Source organism: Balaenoptera ricei, chromosome 15, assembly GCF_028023285.1.
Source record: "Balaenoptera ricei isolate mBalRic1 chromosome 15, mBalRic1.hap2, whole genome shotgun sequence".
Lineage (NCBI taxonomy): Eukaryota > Metazoa > Chordata > Mammalia > Artiodactyla > Balaenopteridae > Balaenoptera > Balaenoptera ricei.
This window is the reverse complement of record NC_082653.1, coordinates 4,366,714-4,381,588: the sequence shown is the minus strand read 5'-3', so window position 1 is coordinate 4,381,588 and position 14,875 is coordinate 4,366,714. Positions and strand designations below refer to the sequence as shown.

General features: G+C 52.3%; 2 protein-coding genes and 1 long non-coding RNA gene across 6 annotated transcripts in view; 2 read left to right on the top strand and 1 right to left on the bottom strand.

Moving 5' to 3' along the window:
* Positions 1–14,875, bottom strand: part of LOC132348446 (uncharacterized) — a 30,540-nt gene that overhangs the window by 14,830 nt on the left and 835 nt on the right. Inside the window, exon 2 of one of the 2 annotated variants that reach the window (XR_009497475.1) lies at positions 13,666–13,831. This is a non-coding gene — a long non-coding RNA (uncharacterized LOC132348446). The remainder of the gene's footprint in view (positions 1–13,665; positions 13,832–14,875) is intronic. The other variant, XR_009497474.1, reaches the window with a different exon arrangement.
* Positions 4,735–5,824, top strand: LOC132348444 (neuroendocrine secretory protein 55-like). The gene has a single exon (XM_059895902.1). It carries the CDS (start codon positions 5,090–5,092, stop codon positions 5,822–5,824), a length of 735 nt encoding a protein of 244 aa, XP_059751885.1. The 5' UTR covers positions 4,735–5,089.
* GNAS (GNAS complex locus) overlaps positions 5,787–14,875 on the top strand; it is a 66,917-nt gene continuing 57,828 nt past the window's right edge. For all 3 annotated transcript variants that reach the window (XM_059895897.1, XM_059895896.1, XM_059895895.1), the window contains exon 1: positions 5,787–5,866. In XM_059895897.1, the coding sequence (XP_059751880.1) occupies positions 5,824–5,866 (43 nt within the window). In that variant the 5' untranslated portion in view covers positions 5,787–5,823. The remainder of the gene's footprint in view (positions 5,867–14,875) is intronic.

Sequence of the window (14,875 nt, the reverse complement as noted above, 5' to 3'; positions counted from 1 at the left end):
CATTCTGCCTGGGGGAGGGGCCTTCCAGACACTTCCTGTTGGATTAGGAGCCTAGAAATTGCTCCTCCCATGACAGGAGTAGGTAGGTAGGCAGGCAGGTGGATGTAGCATTGGTAGGATTACCTCGACAGCACACAAAGCCAAGAGAAAAGAAGGGCCATTCCTGAGAGGACGACCCAGCAGCTCTGCACAGGGACACAGCTCACTTCTGATCCTATCTCCCTTTAAAAACGAAGGGCACAAACAGAACATTGTAATCCCAACAAAGGCCTGGACAGAAGCCAGCCATGTCAAATAGATGATGATTTCCCCCTATTGTTTGCTTCTGGCTCTAGATGGCACACCCCCAAAATCACAAAATCAGGAGCCCGGGCTTGTCGCCCTTTCTACTGGTGAGAGCCGACAGATACCAGCGCCGTCTGAGTGACAGCGACGTGGTGCCCCAGAAAAGCGAGCCAAATGCTCTTGTACTGTACCCAGACCTCTTTGGGGGAGCGGGCAGCAAGGCGATGCCAAATTCCCAGTGGGCTCGAGCCTTTCTGGCTGATTGCCACAGTCAGTGGTGGGGAGCACGTCATACTCCCTGAGTTCATTTCTACCCAAAGGAAAGTTTGAAAAGCTCGCCATCTCTAAAAATAGTCCTTATCAATGATTGTCCAAAAAAATGTGTTCAAGAGTGATTGTACCCACTCGCCTGGCGAAGCAGAACCAAACTTTCGTGTCTCATCTTGGAAAATGTGTTGGTGCCGAGGGGACCCATGACAATGGCCTGGCGAGCCTTTGGAGAATTCACGTGAGTCATCTGTCTCCCCTAGAGTGACCAGAACAGGGCTTCGCACACAGTAGGCGTGCGGGAACAGGTGGCTTGAAAGCACTCCTCTAACGGGCTTCGGAAAAAAAGAAAAGAAAACCTCACAGTCAGACGAGGTAAAAGCCCACCTCTTTCAGAAAACCACCAGATGAACTCTCCCTGATTGTAACCACGGGCAGGCAGCTTCCCTCCCTGGTGTATCTATCTGGCGAGGATTTAGAATGTGGCACCTGTTGGCAATCCACTCTTTAATAGTTGGGGGCATTTCACATTGATATGCATGTTGTCAGATGACAGGGGCTGGTCACTTCTCAATCACCTCCGTCTCCCCATGATGCCTGGAAGAGTGTCTTGGTCACAGAAGTGACTCAACGTGTGATTGCTAAATAGCCAACTTCACTTTTAATTTCCGAGACAGCTCAGGGAGGGGAGGCAAAGAGGCCCGATACAATTAATAGACAGAGACAGATTTCTTTGCTTCAGCAAATGAGCTGCGGAGAGGAGAGTCACAGAGCCCTACCCTGGTCACAAAAGGTCCACCACTGGCCGAGGCTCCATCACTGACACCTGTTTGCTCGTGTCCTGAAACTGCCACCCAGACATTCCTTCCTGCTGCTGAGCCACTTGCACTTTCAAATGCTTCTAAAATAGAAGCCGAGTCGGAAGAGCATGTCCATCAATAGAGCCCCCGAGCCCCTCTCCCAGGGCCTCCAGATCCCTTTCATGGAACCAGAATCTGACTTGAAAAGAACTCGGTGAGCGTGGAGTTCTAATTCCACCTGGCTCAGGAGTCCCAGGGAAAACATCTCTAATATGTGGTCATCTGTCCTTTGATTTAACGCCGCTTCTGACAAAGAGCCAACCATCTCCTGACAGCCGTTCCATTTCAGGGCCCTAATTGTTGGAATATCCTTCCCTGGGCTGAGCTTAAATCTGCCTGTTGAAACTGCCTCCCATAGGTTCTAATTTTGCCCTCCCGAGCTACATAAAATACATCTTAATGCCTTTTCCACAGGACAATCCTTTAAGGGGCTGAAGACAATATTCTTCACGATTCATCCAAATAAGAACCTGATCGTAATGAACTGGGAGCTGCGCTTTCCCGTCCAATGGGTTCAGGAGCCTCCCTCTGGCAGAGCCCCGCCGGTGATATACGTCCACATTTTATTCACCGCAGACAGACAGAGTCCCTCGTTCCTTCGCCTGGTAACAACCCGAGGCCATTCATCACCCACTTGCTCCTTTTAGAAATTCACTCTGCAGCAAGCACTTTTAAAGTCATGCATGTAATGCGTTTTAAAGAGCGCTCTCTGCACAGAGCCGTTTGCTCAGCCTCGGCACTAAGCGCGAGATGGAAGAGTATTTCAGCGAGGCCCTCCTGCTCCCAGAGCCCGAGTCGAATGTACGCCAGAAATGTATCTGTAACTATACATGACTGGGGCTCTAAATGCAGTGCTTTGTTAAATGTTCATTTGCTGATTAAAATGCATCTTGCGAAGAAAGTGCATTAGTAATGCAGAATCTAGTCCAAAAATACGTATTATGTAATGCACATTTTTTAATAATGCAGGCAATCTCGGTGTATCTATATTAGTGGATCGGCTCCGGGCTGCCAGCTCCATTATAGGCAGAAAGCACTCCTTTTGCACAACGAAGTACTTTCTTATGTACACTAAAGAATCATAATCCACCTCATTGCTGACAGCTGGCATTTGTCTCCATTGAAAGGGCATTCAGCAGCACCCACATATTCCTGATTTTTTCCCAATGTGCCCGGAGAACCACTTGAATGATGTCTTTATGTTCCACTCACTGTCAGGGGGGCCGCGCTGATTGAAGAAAGAAAGCGGGTGGGTCAGTGTGAGCAGAGCCTTTGGAAATGTCTCAGGTTGGGGCTGAGAGACCAGGATTTGAGATCTGCAGCTCCAAAGGGCCCTGTCCCGTGTCCCCTAATACCATCCACATGATGACTGGAGCCATCCAGTCACCTGTGATAAATAAAACCCTTTCAGTCGCTCTGCAAAGTGGTAAGGAGGAGAGCACAACGAGAACGCAGACATCTGTCCTTTTACGAGGTTTGCAATCAATCCCACTTTATTAGACCAATCAGTATTTTAATGCTACGAACTAACTCGAAGAAAACAAGATGCAAGATAGACACAGCCAAGAAGACAGGGCAGGAGCATTCAAGACCATCCCCAGCGAAGATGCAGAAACAAAACCTCCACATGTCAAAACGGTTGCTAGGATCTCACTAAGGTCTTCACTCTGGGCTCAACAGCTCTAAGGCAGGCATGGTGCGCGAGGGACAAGGGGGAGTCACGCCACACCGAGGAACAGCTGTGGGTGCAGGACACTTCAGGCACCAGCAAGCAGTGCCAGGAGGGGACACCTGGTGGACCACCTCAGAAGGGAAGGCAGAATTACCTCATGGACTCTTCAAGTTTCCCCCATGTTGATTCAAAGACAAGAAAAACCACCTGTCCCACCTGTAAAGCCTTGTTGTTGCCTCCACAGATTCTAGGAAGATGGTTTTGCTCTGAGTTATACCACCGGTGGGCCTGTCACAAGGGCAAAAGCGATGCTCCGTATTTTAACGGGGAGGGCATGCACAACCCAGAAGCAGCGGTCAGGTTACAGCTGGAACCCCAGAGCTTCCGAAGTTCCATCCTGCCTGAGCAACGACCACTCCAGGGATCCCCCTCCAGGAGGACACGGAGCTCATTTGATTTTCCAGGGCTGAGAAAGAGATGGACTCATTTCCTTTGGGGTTCAACGACATGACCTAGGGTGTCTAGCTGTCCCTTAGCCCTAATGCTCTGGTTGATCCAATAATTTTCTCACTAGAATGCACGCCGGGTTAAACAATGTTGGTGGGTAAGGAGGGAGTCCTGAGTGATTTAATGCTCTTAGTAACAGCAGATTAATCCTAAGTATCCTTTCCTTAATGTAAGATTTTCTTCTCTTTCCTTTTCTTCTTCCTACTCTATCTTCAGCACCTAGAACAGAGCTTGGCATGTGCTAGGCACTCAATATTTGTTGAATGAACTCACTTGTTGAATGAACTCACTTGGTTGAAAACCTATTTATGAAAAGAGCTTTGAGTGGTACCCAGCGGTTTCCTTGATAGCTGATCGCCCTGCAGCGCCCCCCAGGGGCAGAGAATTGGCTGCATCTACTGAATATCAGCACAGATATTAACTAGTGGTTCCAGCTTATTAGACTTTCGGCACATGTTCTCAGCTAGAGCTCAGGGTGGTCCACCAACAGGCTTGGGGACGTGTAAACCATCACTCCGTCTGTCTGTGGGGGGGTCCTTCTTAGGGAAGATGCTCATCTATCCATCAGGTAACTAATTAGTCTCTTGAGACCGCATTGGTGGTTGGGGGGATTGGAAACTGCTCAGATTACAGTCACTGTACCAGGTCTGCCAAAGGTGATCTCATGATTAATGATTGCCTGAGGTTACCATGCTCAGACTATTGAGCCCCTGGAAAATGCCCGGAACCGCACCGTTAATACTGACGTACAGATGCTCATTCCTCCGGAATATCCGCAATTTTGCGGTCTGGTTTTTAGCTGCTTCGGGCTTTGTTCAACTTATCGATAACCCTGGAGAAGCTGGGGAGCGGTACGGACCCCGTGGAGAACCCATGCCCAGCTGCGCAAGCACTCTAACCTGTAGCTAGCTTGCTCCCTCGCTCCTTGGCACCCGCCAGGCCCCCAGCCGCTCCCATCGCCCAAATCCTTTCAAACAAGGTTCCCTCCTGCCACCTGCCGGCCCATTAGGGTCTACGCCTCGGGCTCGGCGCCACTGCGCAACTCGCGCGGAGCCGCCCCCACCTCCCTACTGCACATGCCCGGCAGAAGTCCGGGCGCGCAACTTTGCAGAACCTCTCCGCCCCGTTTGTCTTCGCCTCAGTCTCCTCTTTCCTCTCCCAGGCGAGAGGACCAGCGGAGGCACCTCTCCCGAGTCTTAGGCTGCAGAGTCTAAGACTTAGAGAGAGGAGCCTGGGAGGAGACAGCCCTTTCCTCCCCTTTTCCCATCCCTTCTTTTTGCCCAGAGAGGCAAATAGAGGCGCGGAGCTTTAGAAAGTTGAGTGGTCAAGAAGGTAGGTGCTTCCCTTTTTCTCCTCGCGCAGAGGTGGGGCTGGGACCTCCGCACCCAGCTTCTTAACCTCGCGAGGAGCACCTTTTTCGGCTCTAGCAGCCGATGCTCTTCGGAGCTGCTCTCTGCAGAGCCAGAGGGTGGGTCGGATTCGCCGCGTGTGCGTGAGGATGGATCGCAGGTCCCGAGCTCAGCAAGGGCGCCGAGCTCGCCACAGTTACAACGATCTGTGCCCACCCCTAGGCCGCCGGGCAGCCACCGCACTCCTCTGGCTCTCCTGCTCCATCGCGCTCCTTCGTGCCCTTGCCACCTCCAGCGCCCGCGCCCAGCAGCGCGCGGCTGCCCAGCGCCGGAGCTTCCTTAACGCCCACCACCGCTCCGCCGCCCAGGTATTCCCCGAGCCCCCCGAATCCGACCACGAGCACGAGGAGGCAGACCGCGAGCTCTCCCTCCCCGAGTGCCTGGAGTACGAGGAAGAGTTCGACTACGAATCCGAGACCGAGACCGAGTCTGAAATCGAGTCGGAGACCGACCTCGAGACCGAGCCTGAGACCGCCCCCGCCACTGAGCCTGAGACCGAGCCCGAGGACGAGCGCGGCCCCGTGGTGCCCAAGCGCCGCACCTTCGACCAGTCTCTCACTGAGCGTCTCAACGCCCTGAGGTTGCAGAGCCCCGACGCCTCCCCGAGTCGCGCGCAGCCCAGCACTCGGGAGTCTGAGAGCCCCAGACAAGGGGAGGAGCCCGAGCCCGAGGACAAGGATCCGAGGGACCCCGAGGAGTCCGAGCAGCCAGAGGAGGAGGAGAAGCAGCGGCGGCGCCGCTGCAAGCCGAAGAAGCCCACCCGCCGCGACCCATCTCCGGAGTCTCCTTCCAAAAGGGGACCCATCCCCATTCGGCGTCACTAATGGAGGACGCGCCCCAGATTCTCCTTGTTTTCTTTGACCCAGGTTGGTGGCCCACCGCTAAACTGGGGAGTCTGGGGTCGGTGCAGGAGCGGCGGGAGGAAGGGAGGGAGAAGCAAAGGCAGGTTAGAAGGAAGGCGGGAAGAGAGCGGGCTCAGCTAGCTAGCCCTGGAGGCGGGGGCGCAGGGCGAGCTGGGAAGAGCTCCGCGAATCTCCCCCAGGGCGCTGGCGGGCGCCCGGGTGGCCAAAGGCTTGTTGGATGGAGGGGCGGCGGGGCGCTCCTCGCGCCCCTCTGGAGACAGCCTGAGGTCTCCGAGCTGGTGTCCAGGATGCACGACTGAATTCCGAGAGCGCCCCAGGTTTCGAGCTGCACACCCAGAAGGCACGGGTAAGTCACTTGCTTTACGTGCTTTTTTCCCTCCTAGAGTAAGTAGTCTCAAACCAGTTGGCCTTGGCGGGTGCCAGAAACGTGGTTCGGAGGTGCTCGCGCCAACTTTCAGAAAGCAGAGCCGCCCGGCTGTAGCGACACTGTTGCAATGTGCAAATACTAACCAGGCTGGGATTGGGCGACAACTCCGGAGACTGCCGGCTCCTGGGGAAAGTCGCGCGCGCACGCGCGAGCGCGCCGCTTAAGACGCTCGGAGCCTAGAGCTCAGGTCCCGTCGCTGTCAATTTGGAGCCGCCGGACCTCGGCGCCAGTGCCCCCCACGGCTGCGCGCCGGTCCTGGCCGCCACCGCCCGTCTCCGGGCGCTCGTGGGGCCGGAGACCGCAGCAAAGAGCGTGCGCACCTGCCCGCATGCCCCAGAGCCGACCTCTAAGAGCCGGCCGGCGGTTCCCCACGAGTCACCGGTGCTTGGAGGGCAGGCAGAGGAGGTACGGGAGTCTTGGGAGGTGCCCAACGGGCTACCAGGGTTGGTGGCGTGGGCTTGGTCACGTCGGGGCATCGCTAGCCTTTTGGCGCAGCTAGTCTGGTGGTGGGGCTGGGTGCAGCTTGTCTGGAGAGGTCCCGGGCTGTTTGCGCAAGGGCCTGGGGATGTAAGAGAGGGGCTAAGAGGTCAGCGAGGTGGTCACGAGCGGAAAGGTAAAGCGGAACAAGGAACAAGCTGGAGAGGGAGTCGCGCCTATCACCAGGGAACCCTACAACGCGTCCCCAAAGAGCGCGGCACCCGCCGAGCTGGGGAAAGGTGTTGGATCCGACGCAAGTCCTTGGGCGATCGGTCGAGAGGGGGCAGGGGCCGGCGGCTACGGCAGCCTCGAGGAGGGGAGGGGAGGGGAGGGGAGGCTGCGTGCACCGGCCATTTTCAGCTGGGGTGGAGCTAAGTTTGGAATCTGTAACCTGGAGGCGAAGCTGCCCTGGTGTCGGAGCACAAAAACGGCCGCAATCCGGTAACGCATCTTCGGTGCGGAAAGTGTGCCTTTCTCACCAATCCTGGGGGAAAAGACTGGTTAGTGAAATGTATTTACAAAACCTCACCCGATTTGGAAATTGGCCGTATCTTGGTGCGCGCGCGTCTCGTCTGGCGTTGGTTTGAGCTGTTCTGATGAGAATGATTTGGGGGGGGGGAGAAGTGAAACGTTTTGAGACTTGAAAAGACGGGTCAGGTTCTTAGACTCCTAAGATAAGGTTGCGGCCAGAAGGAACACACGTTAAAGGGTCTTCCTTCCAGGTCTCTTCCCTGGGAAAGGCGTCGCGGAGCCCCAGAACTTAGTTATGCTGGGCTGCGGCGCTGACTAATGGCTGTTGGATGCTGTTCTGGTCTTCACTAGTAAATACCGGGAAGGGGGCTTCCCTGGGCAGCGGGGAAAGGTCCAGAAGTCTGGAGGCTGCCGAAGACTTGTAGAAGGGTCCGGTGTGCCCTGGCTTTGGCTTGAAAGCGTGAAACTGCCTAAGTGAAATGGGGCTACCCAAAGCTGACATTTCTACTTAGTGTAAAAACAGCGGTTCTGTGTTCCTTTCCGTGGCATTAAGTGTTCTGTTTTTTCTCTGTTAACGTCTTAGCAGCCTGAGTTCACCCAGTAAAATGTCTCTGGTGAATAGGCAAAATCAGCCGGGGTGCGGTTGGCTTTTTTGGTGTGCTTTTCAGTGTGAGGGCTGCCCTCGCAGGCTGGGGAGTTGGGGGAGACCCGTTTTCCTGCAGAGCTGGGGTTTTCATTAGAGAAATTAGCATATCGCCTTGTTGCAGGGTGAATATACAAGTTTTTTTTTAAAAAGTCGTCAGTGCCTAGCCCACACCTGCCCCCCCAGTCTTGGGCTCTTTTTTAACCTGAAGCGTGCATATGGAGAGGCTGGCTTTCTTAACTGTAACCAATATACCAGGTTAGTTGTTGCGGGGCCGGGAGGGGGGGGGCATCTAGGAACACACAGTTTGCCATCTTTCAGACGCTCCTCCATAAACTACCTGATTGTGAAAACCTGTTACCCACCCAACCCTCCCCCACTCAGTTCCCCTCCCCCACCCCCCCTCCTTCCATCCTGATTCCAGGGTGGAAGAGTCATTAGGCACATCCAAAACAACTGAGGAGCATACCAAGCCCCTATGACCAGGACTCACCCCCACGGAGAGGGGGTTTTGCTACAGAGACGCTTCAAAAAAACCCTCTTTCTACCTAAGGCACTGGTGTTTAGCTGCCTCTCTTTTCTAGAGGCATTTCTGGCAAGTTTTCCAAGCATTCCCAACTCACTAGTCTCCCAACTAGCCCTTTGTCTCGCCCTGCTCAACTGGGGTGTTAGCATTTGAATGGGCTTACTTGCCCTTGCAACTTAGGAAACTGTCTCAAAAAAAGCAGACCTTAGAGTTGACCACAGGGGTGAATTACCAGCCAGTTATAAGGTTTCGATTGGAGAGAAAGAGGAAGAGGAGGGGAAGGAGGGTTAAAGCTAGTTAAGTAAAGCTACTTAAATTGTATGCTCTGATATTCAGGATTTTTAATTTTGCGACATTAATCATTTGCTTAATAGAAATGTGCTTTTTCTTGGACAAAGGTGCTCTTTGAACTGAACTTTTTGAGTCGGAAAGTCATGCAGCAGTGTTCAAATACTGTGTGGTGTCCACAATCTGGTGTAGGTTTACTTCTAAGGTTTGGCAAACAAGACTTTTAATCTGTTTACCAGAATTCAGGAATTGGGAATTTTAAAGTTTGGAATTGTTTTAAGATGATGTTTCTTTAACGCACTAGAAACTTTTTCCCCCTGGAATTGCTATCAGCCCTTTACCCTTCAGCCCTCATTTTTAGCAGCTGTGATAGAGGGTTTAATGAGAAAGAAAGCTGAAACTTCAGTGTTGGTTAGAAGGTTTGTTTTTTTGTTTGTTTGTTTTAAATAACCTGCATGGATTTTACTTAATTTGTCTGTATTATTACTGCTCTTCATGTAAAGGGAGACTATCGAGAGGAAACTGAGCAGAAACCTTGGTGTTTGGGAAAGTATGTCTCTTTAACAGAAAGGTGACCTATAACAGCAAATCACTAGAATCAAATTAAGCTTCCAGAGTGATGTCATATGCCAGCTCAAGTGCTGCCCTTCTCTTAAAAATTGTCCAGCAAAGGGGGAATGAGATTCTCATATTACATCTTTAATCCCCATGTTCCAGAATGAGGGATGGAATTCCTCGTCCTGCTCTGCGGGTTTGACATTAATGATGCTATTTTCTAAATCCTGATGCCCCAGAACTGGGCAGCAGGATCTAAGACCTCAGGCTCTCCTCACCCTGGCCCTGCCCAGCAGCCTCGGGTCAGACCCAGTGGCCTCTGGCCTCAGTTTCTTCACGTGGAAAATGAAGTAGCTGAAGAGATGGTCCTAGCATCCCTTTCTGCTCCCAACACTTGGAGGTTGATTAAGAAGCCCGGAGTTGCCCAATTTGACTCATACCAATGATTTTAATGCTAAAGGAGCCCCCCCAACGTTAAACGTTGATAGAATAAAAGCACCAGTTGTGAAGAAATCCGTTTTGTGTTGATCTAATTTGATTTTCCCAAATCTGGTTTTGAATTGGGGGCAAAAATGGTTTTGAGGCCAGTTAGAAATAAATGATAAATAAGTAAGTAAATAAGCAAGCAAGCAGGCAGGTTAGAGAATTCAGAATTCTACTGTGTCCTGTTACTAACCAGGGGGGAAAAATGGCCTCCTCAGGAGCAGATACTTAGTGTTTGCCTTAGGTGTGCTCGTTTTCCCACCTGCTCTCCCTGATCTCAGGGTCGGAAGACAAGCTTTTCAGGGTCGGGGCAGGGAGCACTGCAGCCTGGAGATGCTGGCCGCTTTGGGAGAGCGAACTTAACAGCCCCGCTGCTTAACTGACCATAAGGGTTGAATATATTCTTTGGTAACACTTTCAAGTGCCCTGATTAGGTGAGACCTGAAAAAATGGCCCAGAGGCTGCAGCTAGTTAGGACAAACCAGTTTTCTCAACCTTTGTATCTTTTTTCTCTATCACTCCCTCCCAGGAGCTTCTTCAGACATCTTTTTCTTAAACAGTCCTAGCCCATGAAATGTGGACACCACCGATATAGAGATATACCGTCTATGTTTCTGTACTGCGGGATCTGGTAATAGCTAAGGGTTTTTTTGCACTCCCCCCAAACCAATCTTGCCTCTGTTGCAAATGCATGAGATAAAGAAAGCAAATGTTTAAAAAACTGGTTTATGTCAAATTAAGTGATTTAACATCCCGTTTTTGTTTTGTATTTTAAACTTTTGGGGAGCTACATATTAAAAGGCTCTATGTAAGGTGAAGTTTACTGATGTTTGTTTTCTCTTTTTTCCATCTCGTGTTTTTTCCCCAAGCCCCCTGGTACCGATACTGATGCTAGTGCCTAGTTAGTTCACGTGGCAGAGAAGCCAGCGTAAACAGCCGAGTGACTTCGTTCTCCCAAGGCCAGGAGCGTGCAGCGCAGGGCCACCATCACCTGCTGACAGCGCTCAGCCAGTTGAGGCAGGACACCTGACAGGAGCGGGCGCCATGGAGCTGCCCCCCAACGCCCTATTCCAGGGCAGAACCGGGGAGGCAGCCCCCCCAGCTTCACGCGTGGACACGGCCTGTTTTTATTCTGCGGGCTTAGTTTAGGCTGAGCGCGTGGCCAATTAGCTGGGGGGGGCACAGCTGTCAGAAAGGCCATAGCTAGAGGAGGCTTCATGGACAGAGGGCAGGTGGTGGCTGTAATGGGGGGGTCGATGTGAGGACGACAAAAGGAAAAGGTTTGGGGGGATCACAGGAAAAAGGAAAGAGGGAGACAAGACACCTGACAAGGAAAAGATGAGGTTTGGAGATGGGGGTCACAAAGCCTGTACATGTGAGGGCTAGGAAGAACAGGCTGAAGCAAGAGATTGGGGGAGAAAAAGGTTTAGGGGCGACTCCGTGGCAGTCTTCAAATGCAACGTCAGCTTAGCATTAGGAAGAGCATTTTTCACAGCCAAGGATGTCAGGGGACGGCCGCTAATGGGGGTCTCAGATTAGTCACCCTTAACGTCCCTGTCCCTCCGAGAGTCTCTTCCAGGCCTGGCCCAGAAATTTCGATTTCATAGGTGCAGTAGAGTTGTCATACATATACCTCAGCTGCTTCAACTAAATGGAAAGATTCACAGCCTAGGAAATCTTGCTTTATATGGCTCAAATCCTAAGTCTTGGATTCTGGTTCAGGAAGAGTCCCCGAATCTCAAACTTGAGGGGTGTGAGGGGTGCAGGGCCAAAGTCTCCCCCACCCCGCCCCCACTGAAGAAGACAAGTTTCTCCTCCCCGACGCGAGAGCCAGCTTCTGAGTGCCCTGGCTTATGTTGCCGTCTCAGTTAGATTTCATTAGGAAACTTCGCTCTGGGTAATTGAGGTTGTGCGCGAAGGTGAAATATACCATTCCCCTTAAATTCAAATCACGTTGCCAAGAATCACCCGGGGTGCCTGGAATTTCCACCATGAATTACCGAAATTTCAAACAGAGCTTCCACTAAAGCCAAATTTCTCTTCCGGGATTCCCTCCCGCCATTCCAGCCCCCCACTTTTGCCCCCTCTCTCTCAGTCCCCTTCCCGGGGTGGCACTGGAACCACCACTTCTCCCCCTGAAATTCTCTGCTGCATCACCAGCCAGCCTGGAGTCCACAGCTTCGTCCAGGTGACTGGAGAATGTCTGGACCCACCCTACACGTGCAGGGGGTCAGATGCCTGCCGGTCTGGCTGCAGACCCGGGTGGCCGGTCCAAGATGAGGGCTGCTGAGTACAGCTAGTGAGCTGAACTATAAGGAGTCTGAATTCATGGTGGGAACCCTTGGCCCCTGGGGCTCCAGCCTGGAGCTTTTTAATCTGAGCAGATCAAGTCTTCTCATACATCTGGCTGCCACTGTCTTGTACCATCATCCCTGCATCTGCTCCTAACCCCCATCCATTTGAGGCATTCTCCTTGCACTTAGCATTTGCCTGAAACAGCCCGGTCACGCAGACCCTTCTGCAGACAGCAGTAGGCTGCTGCTGCCTCCACCGGCCATGGCTGGCAGAGGAGACGCTGAAAGGCAGAAGGACGGGCGCAGCGAGTCCCAACTGAACAGTCATTAATCGAACAGCTGCAAAGCCTTATTGCTACTCAGTCAGCACTCAGAAAACATTTGTCACCGGGAGGCTGAGGAACATAATCGCTGCCTGGATTCGCTTCCCTTCGTCCTCCCCTTTCTGCTTTTGCCTTTTCCTCACAACTGGTGGAGAGATTCTCCTTCTCCTCATTTGACAGTGACCCACTGACAACTAATGACTCGAGGGGCTGCAGAGAAGGCTCTTCTGCAAAGTGCCCCCCACCCAGCCCCCTGCTAGGAGGAAACGCCACCGCCGGAGATCAGTTTTTCCTGGTTTCTGCTCTCTTCTCTCTTGCCTACCCTGCCTCCCTCTCAAGGGACCCTCTTCCACTTTGCTTTCTCTTTCTTGAATATAGGGATGAACTAAAAAAGAAAGCTGACAGGCAGCTACTTAAAATCTGGATGGGCCTCGTGCCTTGGGCAATGCGTAAGAGTCCCTGAACGCAAGTACACTGACGATCGTTCACTGATGATGTCGTGTGCTGCCACGGAGGCGTCGCTATAGCGCAGGATGGAGTTGGGGAGGCCCAGGGAGTCGTGTGGAGCCACCAAGGAAGGGGGCCACATCCCTGCAGGTGGCACTGGTGCCTTTCAGGTCAACAGTGAAGAAATACCGTCTTTCCATTTGGGGTTACCTCTTTACAAAAAGCCAGCCGATTGCTACCTGTGGCACCTGGGCCGTCTGGTCTGAACAGACTGACTTTCCTTAGAAGTGCAGCATTTAACTGAAACATGAGTAATTTTCTCATCCTTTCTTTAATGCATCAAGTGGAGAAAAGCTATCCTTTTCAAGTAGCTGAGAATACATAATTTTCAAGAACCCTTCACCTAGATACTGAGAGCCAATCCTCTCCTCCTCTCACGGGCACCTCATCTCACTGCAGCCCCTCGCACACTCCCTGTCGGGGAGGGTCCAGACCCTGGCCCGCAGCTTCACCCCAGCTCAGCCTTCCTTCAGGCACCCTGACTAGCCTAAACAGCCTTCCTCTTCCTGGGCTGCGTGAACCCATTAACTAACTCTCTTCCCCCTTCCTGCTCTTTCCTAGAAAAGATTTACCTCTTCCCCGACAGAAATCCATCCAGAATTGGAAATCTATGCCCCAGGTACTTTGCGATTATAAAATTACAATGGCAGATCCTAAAAACTGTGCCCTCTGGCCATCTCCATCCAGGTCAAGGCCACATTTCTGTCTTAGCCAACAAGATCGCCAGCCCTGAATGGGCTCACCAGACAGTCCCACCAATCAGTGTGGCCCCCAGTCAGCCCACCAGCTGATCACCCCCAGCTCTTACCATACCCGTTCCTCGGGTCCCTGTGGCCAGGCTACCCAGCTGCCTTTCAAACATCGGCCACATTGCCGCAGTCTCTCAGGTCCCACTGCTGATCTGTGGTGGAGTTGCAGCTCTGATCCCCACTCATCCAAGTGATTTGGGGTTTTCAGGTTCTGGTAGCCAGTCACTAGAGAAAAATAAGAGTGGACAAAAAGGGGAACACTGGAGTTAAATGCTGGAATTTTTTCTCCTTGCTCCAACTTTAACTGTTAAAGTTCCTACTCAAGTCTAAGGGTCCTTTCGCAGCCCACAGCAGTGGGGCAGTTTCAACTGGGGGCGATTTTGCCTCTCAGGGGACGTTTGACAAAATTTAGAGAATTTTTGGTTGCTGCAACTAAGGGGATGCTACGTCTAGTAGGTAGAGGCCAGGGACACTGCTAGGCGTCCTTCAGCGCCCAGGACAGTCACCACAGCGAAGAATTACCTGGCCCCAGAGGTCACCAGTGCGGAGGTTAAGAAACCACCATCGAGATGAGATCTGTTGACCAATTCTTACACTCTTCCCTCCGGCGTACTCCCACCCATCCCGTCCTAGCCTCACTGCTCTCTCCTGTAATGCCCCCCCTTTTCTTCTCCAGTGCTCCAGGTGTTTGAGCTTCTATCACCAAACATAGTTCTCCCCTTGAAGGTTTTATCTGATCTAGTCATTTCATATTCTAAGAAGGATAACTGTCCCTTTGAATTCGGGGTCTTTACCTTCCTTCTAAACTTCCGTCCCCTCCTCCTAAATAATAAGCTGAAGAAGATCTCCACCCAGACTGTACATCCTTCCTTCCCCTCTGCCATGTCTAAAACCAGACTGGCTCCACCACCATGCCAGCTTCTCTCCAGATCCTCCACAACGTCCCGATCCCACAGGTGTCCCATCATCCAGGCGCCAGACTTGACTCCCCCACCCTTTGTGCGTCGCACAGAGGTCGCCAGAGGGTCCTCTGGGATCCCTCTTGAGTCCCTCCCTCCAGCCCTCCTGCTTCCTTCCCTGTGTGTGGTTCTCTCTCCCTTAAAGGTCATGACCAGACACAGCCTCCTTTGTTCTCTTCAACAGGACCATCCTCCGCACTGCCTCAAACCTGTCCTAAAACTAGGCTCAAATCCTCACTTGCGGGACAAAAAAAAAAAAAATTCAGTATCTCTTCCATTTCCTACCAAAAGAGCCTCAAAACTGCTTGCC